Source organism: Canis lupus, chromosome 7 (assembly GCF_003254725.2).
Source record: "Canis lupus dingo isolate Sandy chromosome 7, ASM325472v2, whole genome shotgun sequence".
Taxonomy (NCBI): domain Eukaryota; kingdom Metazoa; phylum Chordata; class Mammalia; order Carnivora; family Canidae; genus Canis; species Canis lupus.
Window position 1 is genome coordinate 20963539 of NC_064249.1, and position 12151 is coordinate 20975689.

Below are 12151 nucleotides of genomic sequence, written 5' to 3' on the forward strand. Positions count from 1 at the left end.
CGGGAAATCACATGGTAATTCTCCACTGGATGACTGTTCTAATGCTTTCTATCAAACAGCAGTACGCATGATGCTTCCCAGACAAATGGAACGTCTCTGCCTCTTTCTGCACACTACTCAGGTTTAGCTTCCCCTGAGCCCAATGGGTCTGTCTGTGTTTATTTTCTCTCTCTTTTTTTCCTTTCAGCACAGCAGGACCAGTTATTAATTATCCCTTTGGATACTAGGACAATGTGAAAAAGACACCGTGTGTTACTTCAGACTGCAACAAGGGTGTCAAGCTGCCTAATAGTATTAAGTGCTTTGGGTTAAAATTAAAACATAGAAATCAGGTGGCAAAGAAAGAAGCACCAGAGGTTTCATTTCACAGAGGAAAAGTGCATGTGCTCTATGGGTTCTCAGCCCCTAAAGAGGGCACATCAGTCACATTTGGAAATAATTCACATTGTGCTCAAAATTAAAACAATACATGGTGGCAGTTTATAGTCACCAACAAAGTGAGGATGCAACAGCAAGAGGGGAAAAAGCAGCCAGAAGCTCAGACCAAGGGGTCATTTGAATATGGGAAGGGAGATGTGGCCGAAGGGGGATGCCATAAACATAACACATGAAAACAAACAGAGAACACAAGCTCCTAGACTCATTCCAGCTCAGTTACTCCAGGAAAGCTACCCAATAAGGAGATTGTTTTCAATTTACTTTTGAGTCTCTCGGGGGAAAAAATGCCTTAGAACCATTATTTTGGTACCAAAGATTGCTGAATAAACACACACACCAAAAAAAAAAAAAAAAAAAAAACCAAGACGGAAAAAAGGGCCATCCCCCGCCAAAATATGGCAATTTTAAGGAAAGTAGGCTCATCTGACTTTGAGAAAAAAATCATTCCGTCAAAATATTATCAGTGTCACAAAGATTAGGAGAAACCCTAATCTTAGTTTCAGCAGGTAGGGAGATCATTCCTTTCCAACATGCTGTTGTCACTTTTCAGGAAAGAGGCTAACATTGAGAGGGGTGGTCTTCACCTACATCCGTGAAATTAAAAAGAAAAAAACACCTGAGGAACAACCCCCAAAGCCAAAAGGAGCCTTCCTTCTCTGGGAGTGTCTGAATTTACCCTGCGAAAAGCGTGGTAAGGCCGGTCAAGGTGAGGTGCAGAGAGGACAGAAAGGGCTGAGGGTTGGATGCTGCTTTTTCCTAAGGGACAGCAGGCACCCAGGGCTATGTCGGGACACTCTGTTGGGAAACGCATGGCCAGGAGGGGGGCTGAAAGGGGGACCAAGTGAGGACCACTGCCCTCTACTGACCTGGGGGATGCTGGAGGCAAAAGTATAACAGACAAGAGCATCAAGTAATGCTCCCCTTTAATCTCCTACTTTGGGAGTGGGATGGAGCAGCAGGGCTAGCAGTTTCAAAAGTATGAGAAAAACCTCTTGTTATTAGCATTAAAAAAAAAATGTCCTCCTTTTCCCTGATGGAGGTCCCAGGTGGTAACATACATAAAATCAGCATTACTTGGCAAGCATTCATCTAGTATAAGATACTTTTTATTTTGGGATGGTAACTCATTTTAAAGGTTGGCAAAATTCAACGAAAGAAAGATCTCTGAGGCTTAAAAATAGTAATTAAAAAAATGATAGCCAATGGAGTTTACTGGGATAACAAGTATGGATCTTTAAAAAGCTGGTAGGTAAGGACTGGGCAGTGGTTCTCAGGAGACAAGGAGTAGGGGCCAATGATGATGTTTCTCCCCCTGCCCACCCCCCCCCCCCCCCCCCCCCCGGTTAAGAATAGTCTCTGAACAGAGTAACTGGTAATATCTTAAAATGATTAAAAAAAGAAATTTCAGTATTAGGATAAATTATAAAGGCCCAACACAAAGGAATGTAGGTTTATCCAAAAAAAATTTTTTTTGGCATTTGTAAAAAGTTGTTTGATTCTTAAAGGGTCAAAAAAGAAGGCTAAGAATGATTGCAATGATTTATTTCCTATAAGAGTAACAGCTGAAGCCAAATAACCCCCCTGCTGAACAGCTGAAAGTTTCCAAGTGGACAAATCCCCTTTTGTAATTCCCCCCACTGCCAACTTCTCAAAAATAAAACAAAAAGTAATAGAAAAATAATCAAATAGGGACTTTTGAAAGTCAAGTTCAGTTGGCAAAAGATGCTCTGACATTTTGATTCTGCCTGGGTTGAGAGGCAAAGCAATCCACGCCTGACAGGAAGGATTTCCAGTGTGGAGAGTGCAGGAGCTGGAATGTGTAGGAGGCCAGTGTATCGGGCCAGGGCTGGGAACTGCTCAGCTAGAGAATGGACCGGGTTTACTTGCCTGTTTGAATAATCTCATCTCCATTTATGACCTGTAATTTAACACAGCGGAGATATCACTTGCAACAGTAACTAGGCAGCTGCTTGCTTCTCATAGGAGGAACCCTTCTCTGTTCTCCATCTGAGTCACATGGAGAGATCCTGGGGGGGGGGGGGGGGGGGGTGGTGGTGGTGAAAGTGGCACAGTCCCTGGTTTGATGCTTAAGAAATGTTTCCTTAATTCCATCACCAGGATCCCCACGGCTGTGCTACAAGGTTCAAGTCAGGTGGTTCTGCCCTGACCCGTGAAATGTTCATCCTCCTGTAGTGCCAGTTAGAAAGTGGCTGACCGAGGCCAGGCCTCATAGCATAAACTCCAGGAGATCTAGAGGCTGACTTCAGGGACGAGTCTTGCCCATAGGGACATAGGACTGCTGACACAGATGAGAACCAGTTCATTGGGCACCGGACCTTTAGTGCTTTGGGAAATGTTGGGCTCAACTCTAATATAAGGAAAGCAACTGTATTTGTTTCAGAAATATTTTCCACTACCAGTGGCACCAAGGAAGATGCCAGAGACCTAAAAGTATGGGCTATCTCACTGAGAAGCTTTCACCCCAAACTTATGCACATTCTATTAAATGATGCCAGAAGGGCTGCTCTGCTCCATCAGACACTTATGATGTAAGATTTATCCCTACAAAGGAAAGGACCTGATATAAAAAGTCATTCATTACAAAGGATGCCCAAAGATGTTCAAAGTCTTTTGCTATAATAAGATTTTAATGTATCAGTAAGACAATAGCTGGAATTGGAGGTTATAATCTTTTTTTAAAAATTAGCTTTCGTGTTTATGATTTGTGCTATACACATGGTACACTGGGTTTCAAAATATGATCTAGTGGATTCTCCAAGTATTCTCAGGGACCCATGGTGGGCCTCTGGTAGAAAGCATGCAGTATAGTAATGCTTGTTTGAAAAGGTAATTTACTACAGTTGGCTAGCTTCAGTGTGATTTCATCCATGAGCTGACAGTGGTCCTTGCTGGTAATGGTCAGTATAAGCAGCTGGAAAGTGATCTATGGAAGGCTCTTCTGTTTTGACCAACATAGTCCACGGAATCCAAGCATTTGAAAACCACTGTCTTGAGGTATGGACCCAAAATGTCTAGTTTAGCCAGACCACCAGCTGACACTGACTAATGATCTGAGGATCACATTTCACCCATCCCTGAGCAGCGACAGCCTCCTGGTTAAATGAGAGAAGGTCCTCACTTTCCAGAGCTTTTGAGGCCTGATAGATCCTATTTCCTTCCTTGTTTTCACCAGCCATGCCTGACTCCTGCTTCACACACGGTTGTCTTGCCCTCAATGTCAAGACAGGGAGTGGGAGTGGGTAGAAATCGTCAGAAGCTAATGAGGCTGTCTTGACAAGCAACTGAGAAAAGGGAAATGCTCTATGCACAGATCCACAATTGTGACACACTCAAGCTTCCTCTACTTAAGATTGACACAGTTTTAGACCAGCTGGAATTATAAAAATGGTCTGCTTTATCTCATCAGAACCAAAATCTCTCCCAGTGTGGTTATTAATAGAACTCTTCCTGCATTATTTTGTCACACTGAAAATCCACGAAGTGGAAACTTATTAACAGTGGTTTTCCTGACTAAATTGCTTTCTGTATCCAGGCTATATCTCCAAAGGCTCTGGGGTGAATTTTTACAGTATGTATGGCAAGACAGCCTTACCTCCACTACCCCTTCTTCACCCACCCTGGGGACACCTAGAAAGGTTTAAAAAAAGGACCAAGTCAGATAATTACAGCAGACCTTTCTTCTGATTCTTATGAGGTCCAAATATCCAGAAACTACAGAGTCGAAAATATTCCAGGAGCGACGCTGATGAGAGCGTCACAGCTCACACTGGCTTCCACGCTGGGTGTGTCTGTGGAGCACGGGGCCCAGGAAGCCTCCTTCCACCGCTCTGCTTTCAGCCTCACTCCCAACTCCTCTGAAAAATAAACCCCATCCCACATTAACCCTGTCAGGAAACTAGACAGGGGGTGTTAAGTGCATGCTTAAGAATCCTGGGAGCTCCGACATAGACGGTCCCCTGGCTGATATGCAGAGAGGAGAGTAGAACATAAAGTTCTTGCTCCCAGTTTTATTTCATAGTTTAGGAATATGATAAGGTCTTTAAAGATGAGAAATGTAAACCCGTATGGGCTGGTTGTCTTCAGGAAGGGGATATATTTGGTGACTAGACCAGCCACTCTATCAAAACTGCACCTGCCTTTTGTTATTTGTTTTGTTCTAAAAAATACAACCATATTTTGCAATGATAAAATGAAACCCAAATTGGCGATGTCTCCTGCTTCCTGGATTTTGCTCTGATCGCTGATGTGTCCCTGTGAGGTGCTCTTGGCAGGCACCCCACCATTAGTGTCAGAGGTATAAGCTATAAGCTATGGTGAGCAGGGGCCCAGGTTCTGATTTCATCAGGGCTAAGAGGCTCTCTAAGCACAGTGCCAATAAAGAAGGGCAGCCACGCAAATCCCAGGCATCACCATCAAACCCTGAACCAAAAGAACAGCAAGGAAAGGTACCTTCCACAACCCTGTTTTTCCCTAGTATGTGGGGCTAGAGGTCGACGGCACAGTGAACGTGACTAACAAGACCGTGAACATCACAGCCAAGCAATGGTCAGTGGAGGTCACAAGCCAGACACATGCGGTGTACTTTTCACAGGTACCTAGAGAATGCCCTCCTTTCCGTAAGGAAAGAAGGAAACCCCATCATGCACTAGGTTGAGATTTGTCAAGCAACTGCACTGAGCACGCTAGTACTTTGCTGGGTTAACAGACTTGTCACCAGTAAAAGAAAGGAAAATTAATACAGGTCACATAGAAACTCTTTTAATCTTCAAAAGGTAATGCTGCGAACTTTCCAATGACCCATTTTGCAGTACATGCCTTGGCATTTCCAAAGGTCAGAAGTCAGGAAATTGAACAGTTATTATGAACAAGTGCTTTCTACCAGATTCAAGGCCTGCTCACCTGTGCATCGATTATTTTTTGCTTTGCATCAATAACTGCTTGCATCTCAGCATGATCCTTCTTCAGTTCCTCTTCCACAGCCATCAGCCTAGAACGTGGCAGCAAGGAGACAGTGAGGATGTCAAAAAGAGGCCAGCTGATGTAGGGGACAAGAAACCCAACTTGGCAGAGTCCACATTTCCATTCCTTCCCAACGAGAGGTCCATAATCATGGTTGCTTTCTTCTTTCCCACCTTGGAAGGAGACATCCAAGGCTGACCTCTCTGCCTGAGACCAGATCCCATGCATTTTTATCTCCTCTGGGACAGAATCCCCATAGTCATTTCCTCCCTCTCCTCTGTCAGATTCTAACCCCGGCCCAGCTTATTTCATTGTAAACTACCAAGCCAACTAGAAGGAAACAAATAACTCTCTCTTAATCTCAAGTTCCCTGGGACACCTGGGTGGCTAGTGGTTGAGCGCCTGCCTTTGGCCCAGGTCATCCTGGGATTGAGTCCTGCATTGGGCTCCCTGCATGGAGCTTGCTTCTCCCTCTGCCTGTGTCTCTGCCTCTGTCTTTCCATGTCTCTCATGAATAAATAAACTCTTAAAAAAAAAATCTCAAGTTGCCTTGTGACAGCTGTCCCTTCTCTCCCTGCATAGCTGAGTTTCTCAGAATGTGCTACACTTAGTAGGCCTGCTTTCTTTCTCAGGCACTGTTCACATCTTAACCCACCGACACTGAACTCCATGAAATGGCTCGAAGACTGCTAACTCTCTCCATATTTCTGAAACAACAAACCTTTTCTGTCTTTATTTTGCTTGACCTCTCTGTATAGCATTTGACAATAGTGAAGCACAGTGGTTATGAGCATGGGCTCTGGAGCCTGAATGCCTGCCTTCAAACCCTGGTTGCTCCACTAAGTGACCTTGGGCAGGTGACTTCATGGCTTTGGAACCTGTTTCTTTATTTGTAAAATGAAAATAATTCCTGCCTCCAAGGTTGGCATAAAGCATTTTTATTTAGATCAAACCAATTATTATTTGTAAAGTGCCTGGCCCACAGTTAAGTGTTATGCAAGTGTTTGGTATAACTGACCCCTCCCTTAATCTCCCTTGACATCCTTGGCACTCTCTCTCTGGCCCTAAAGATATCCGTTGATAATGTCCTTCCATGTCTCTAGACTCATGAGAAATAAACTGACTCTTGGACATTGAATACTAAGACCTATCAAGTGATTTGCAACATTTTTACTTTTTCAAATTATTATGATGAAAGAGAAAAAGGCTACCTCCATCTTCAAGGAAGGGTATGAAGGTGTCACATTTAGAAAATTTTAAGAGATACAGTCATTCACCATATCCACACGAAGTACCACAGAGCTAATGTAGAACTGAAGTGGCTTTTGCTGCCACTACTTCAGGATTCTTTGGATCATCTTTCGATCCCTTTGTGTCCTAACTGGCCCCCATCCACCACAGGTGATGGTCTGACCTGCTGATGATGCTTTTCATCTGGCTGTCCTTCTCCTCCTGCTGCCTGCGCAGGCGCTCCTCGCTGTCCTCCAGCCTGGCCTTGTATTCCAGCAGCAGCTTCTGCATCTGCTGCTCCTGCACCAGCAAGCGGCGCTCATATTCCTCAAGGCGCCGGCTGGACACTCTCAGGCGCTCCTTCAGTTTAGTAATTTCCTGCTCATACTAGAGCAGAAGAGAGGCATCAAAGACAAGGAGGGAAAAACTGGAGTTACATTGGTTTTGGAAATCAATGTGGTCGGATGCTGTCTGGGCTGCTGTTCTATGTGCTGCTAATATTCTTAAAAATGATCGAAAGGCATGAATGGTAAAGGAGTTCTGTCCTCCCTCCCCCTAAAATCACATTTTAAATCTGAACTTGGCATTTCGAATCTATATTATTTATGTGTACCTCTTTCCACATTAAACTACCAGTTGCTGTAAGCCACAATCTGTATCAAATTGGGGCAGGAAAAAAAAAAGATCAAGTACTTAGGAACCTGACAAATAACTTAAGCCAGTTGTCTACCAGAGATTTCTGTATCGTCACCTGTACTGTAGGATGTCTGACATCAGACTGTCATTCCTTCATTCTACTAGAATCAGCCCTTTAGAGAAGAAGCAACATTTCTATAATGTTATGCTATCAGGTAAATAAATAGAATCTGATGGCAAAGTAAGCTATTGCTGCTTTCTCCTCAATTATAAATGTGTAAAACATTCAGGTCACAAGCACTAAGCAAAAGCCCTAAATATATTCCAGGGCTGATTAATAACTGTCTCTTGGCCCCTTTTCATGACGTGGTTCATCTGCTTAATCTGGGACTGCTTACTGGAACATGTATGTTTTTCTCACTAAAGTTTTATATAAATATACATAAACCAAAGCTTTCTATAATAAATTCTCACAAAAGCTTTATGTAATTCCAATGGCTACACAGCCCTTTCTTGTCCTAATACTGCAATAGTTGGGGTATGAGTGCCTTGGAATGTCACATTTCTGGTGAGGTGAGGTGAGGTGAGAAGGAAAAGCTTTCTTACAGATGGTCTACTTAAATTTATTACTAGTTCATGATAAATCTGTATGGTGCTTTGTAAAATGCAACTATTTTCACAGACTATCCCATTTCATTGACAATCAGGCAGTTAGCTTCTGCTTACCCACATCATGATACTAAACTACACTCGTTAAGCCAATAGGTCAAAGATGACAGTTTTCATGACAGTTTAAAAAGGTAGAATGCATCAATAAGCATATTTTAGGATCAAGCTGATAAGTAAGCAGAACTAGTTGTATGGTTGTTAATTAAATGAGAGAATGCCATCCATGATGGCAAAGTTCTTATTTGATAATCCTTTTTCTCCATGTCAACTTTTCTTTAAAACAAAACCGAAATAATAGATAATATCTGTTTACAAATCAATATAGGGCTAGGAGCTCTTTATGTAGAAAAAGCAAGTAAGAGGGGAGGGGGAGTCAAAAATCATTAAATAGGACCTGGGAAGGAAGTCTGGTCCAAGGGTAATTTTGGCCTTGGTTGAAGACTAACAACCAGCTTACAGATACACTAAACATTCCCCTTCAATGACTGGAAATTAATAGCAGAATGTTCTCCAATTTAAGATAACATATAAAAGAAAATTAACCCTTCCACTCCAGCCTGACCAACATTTTCTATTTTCATACAGAGACACTACTGACTTGAAATATACAGGTGTGTGGATGCTGGATAAAATAAGAGGTGGAGCGGAAACTGGGGAGGGGAAAGACGTCATATTATTGGCAAGACAGTCTTTCTGGTGGCCTATCACTGTGGGGGCAAAAGTGAACAAAAACAGGCTAGTTCTACCTTCTCAGCATGCTTGGATTCATCTGGATTTTGCTCAGTCTCTTCCACATCCTCTTCATACTGTCCATTGTTCAACACCCAGGCTGCTGTCCTCTCTACTGGGGACATGGTGGCAGAGTCCACAGGTGACTGCACCTAAAACAGAAACATTCATTAGCATTTCCCCAAACAACTCATTCACTAGTTAGGTTTTGCAAAGGGAGTTACTCTTGGAGGACAAAACTGTGACCTAATAAATGCTCTCAGTTCTAACTAATATTTTATTAAAGATGGGGTTAGGGGTGGGCAGGAATGAGAATATCTGCTTGTGTAAGAATATACTATTCTGAATAGAAATTCCTATGCATCACATCTAAGAAAAGAAAGCAAAGGCCTTAAAATTGTTCACTAGTCCAGTGGTCCAATCACCAGTGAAATTACAATGATAAGAATGAGAGAAAAGGTGTGACACGATGGTTTACTGCTCAGCTGAGGAAATGGCTGTGTAAGACAGAGATGATCAGGAACCAACAAACTGATTAATGCTAAACAAACTCATGAGGTATCCATTTATTTATCAGAATGCCAAATCCTCAATTTTCACATCAATCATTTAGACAAAGAGAAAAAAGAGAAGTGCTGACTTCTTGATGGATTAAGGCCACTCTGAAATCTCTATTTTAGACCAGTTTCTTCATGAATATAGGATCAAAACAATAGATATTGCATTAGTTTAAGGGATATTTTGATCCAGTTAGAATAGTCAGATAAGTTACCGTTTTCCAATACTGATATACTGAGTGGTAAGAATATTTTAAGTAGCAACCCTGGGATGCCTGGGTGGCTCAGTTGGTTGAGCAACTGCCTTTGACTCAGGTCATGATCTCAAGTCCTGGGATGGAGCCCTGAGTCGGGCTTCCTGCTCAGTGGGGAGTCTGCTTCTCCCTCTCCTGTGACCCATCTCCCAGCTCATGCTCTCTAATAAATACTTTAAAGAAAAAAAAAAAAAAAAAGTAGCAACGATGCCACTTAAACTGTCCCTAATCTCTTCAATACTCTTTTCTTAAACTACCAATTAGGGATATCACTACCATCACTGGTAACACTTATCCTGATATCTCATAGAGTTTTAGGGACTGAGTTGAGATAATGTAGGTTAAAGTTCTTTGGAAAGTACAGAGCTTGGATGTTATCATATTTATGTCTAGAAAACTGGTACTGGATATTATAATTTATATTAAGCTATGAACATTAATGCTTTCTCTAAAAACAATGCTAGAAATATAAAACAAATTATTTTTCTCTTGTGTGCTTGAGAGAGAGAATGAAAGAGGTTGGGAGGGAGAGAGAGAGAGAAGGTAGGAGAGATCATAGCATTGTATGTGAGGTAACCTTCTTAGAATTAAAATAGATTTCTATTTTGAGGACCAATACTGTGTAATCTCATAATTGGAGGGAATTTTCTCTTCCATGCAGAGCTATCTACCTTAAGATTACTTTATGTCATTCTGGAATAGGATCCAGTTAAACTCTAAATAGACAGCTATTTTAGAAGAAGGGATTTTTTTTGATGACTTTGCGATTTAAAAAGACAAGATGAAAAATATTGGCTGCAGACACTAAAAGGTTATCAAAGATAGGTTGAGAGAAACTCTACAAAACACACGTATACAAGTCATAGAATGGTGTTTCTTAAGGGTGTGAAGCAGAACCTGGTTTGGCTGATTTGCTAACAGATTACAGATAGCAATAAATGGCATCACACCTGAAGCACACATAAGCAATTATTAATGGATGTCTAGAAGTTCCTCTTTTAAAGTCATTTCCTCCACTGTGTCAAGACATAAACATGTCTTAAATTTCAAGATCTTTAGTTCTTAAAAGTCTATCTCCATCTCCACTCTGGTATCTAGGTGTGTTGTATACTTCATTCATTTGTGTACCATTTTATTATTTCTTTAATAACCATATTATCACTGATTATTTATTATCTCTTTAAAACAACTTTTTCCAGTTAGCTGAGTCCTTATGCTAAGCAATAACATCAGTAAAATCATGAGTTTGAGGTTATATATATTATATATTTATACATATTTTAATATTAATGGTTATATATTTTCTATTATGTGTTAAAATAATTATATGATTAATTAAATGAACATCTTGTATACTTAAATAATTTTGAGAATCAAACTTTGGAAATACTGGCCTATAGGATACAGTATCAATTATAAATGGAAGGTAGTAATTACCCACATCGGAAGTTATTATGAGAAACAAATGAGTCAGCTTGTAAAAGCATTTGTAAACAGCAAGGTACTTTACACACACACACACACACACACACACACACACACACACACACACACGTTCTCCCCCTACTGGATTTTAAAAGCAGAGAGCAAAAAACTGCTTCAGCATTGGCAGAGAAAAACAGTTTCACAAGAGGTTTAGGTTTTTATTTGATGTACATCTGAAAGAGAAAAGAATGTGGTTTTGAGTTTTAAAAAATTAATAAAAGGCCAATATTTAAAGGAGACCAATGCTTTTTAAATTTTATAATCTTATCACTTTAGCACATAGGGCACAAAAAAACTGCTTTTCTGTGAAACCAGGATTTTCTATTCAATAGTGGGTTGAGATAAAGCAGGTACTAAAACTGATAACTTTTACTGTTTGGAATTTATTATTTCAAGGCAGCTAATTCAATAGCTTTCTTCTTTATGCAGTGTTTCTTAAAGGTGTGAAGCAGAACCTGGTTTGGCTGATTTGCTAGTAGATTACAGATATCAGTAAGTGGCAACACGCCTGAAGCACACATAAGCAATTATTAATGGATGTCTAGAAGTTCCTCTGATATGTTGCTTCAATGAACTTTCTTTCCCTATGATCTGTCATGGGGTAGCTATTTGAGTGCCTATAAATGCACTGTACACTATGGTTGCTCCTGAGAACACATGGAGGAGAGATCTTAGCCCTCAGAAACATATTAAGAGAACAATGTCGACTACAACAAGCACAATCTAGGCTTTGACTGCTAAGTGAAAAGCTGTAAAACCCAGAGCTGGGTCATTCCACTGGTGATGGTAGTGGGTACCATATCCTCAGAATGATGAACAATGTCTAACGAATTAGAAGGGACTGTACGATAGAATTGGGCATTCAGGTCCACTCTTATTTTACTGGTTGAATCTGATTTTCAACCACTTCCTAATATATCTGAGCACTCTGCATGGCATATAGTAGGTGGTCAACAGCTGTTGAAAAAATACTAACTTTTCCTTGTATTCATGGTAAAACCTTTACAAAAGTATAAAGAACAGAAAAATAACATTGAGCAAATAAAAAATTATCAAAATAGAGGCGATTTTTTGGGTTTCTTTATTTTATAAACTATATATTGTCCCTTACATTTTTTTCTATTGGTCTCATGTGTGCTGGTCTTACTTCCCAACTAGATCGTCAATCCTTGA

The 12151-nt window shown here is 40.8% G+C and overlaps 1 protein-coding gene across 13 annotated transcripts in view; it reads right to left on the reverse strand.

Annotated features, from left to right (window-relative positions):
- Nucleotides 1-12151, reverse strand: part of RASAL2 (RAS protein activator like 2) — a 347793-nt gene that overhangs the window by 5833 nt on the left and 329809 nt on the right. For 8 of the 13 annotated variants that reach the window (XM_025430191.3, XM_025430195.3, XM_025430189.3 and 5 more), the window contains 4 exons: nt 8700-8834; nt 6833-7035; nt 5359-5446; nt 2326-2356 (listed from right to left, as the gene is read on the reverse strand). In XM_025430191.3, the coding sequence (XP_025285976.1) occupies nt 2326-2356; nt 5359-5446; nt 6833-7035; nt 8700-8834 (457 nt within the window). Of the gene's footprint in view, nt 1-2325; nt 2357-4160; nt 4314-5358; nt 5447-6832; nt 7036-8699; nt 8835-12151 lie in introns of those variants that run through there. The other 5 variants (XM_025430194.3, XM_025430192.3, XM_035718819.2 and 2 more) reach the window with 2 other exon arrangements.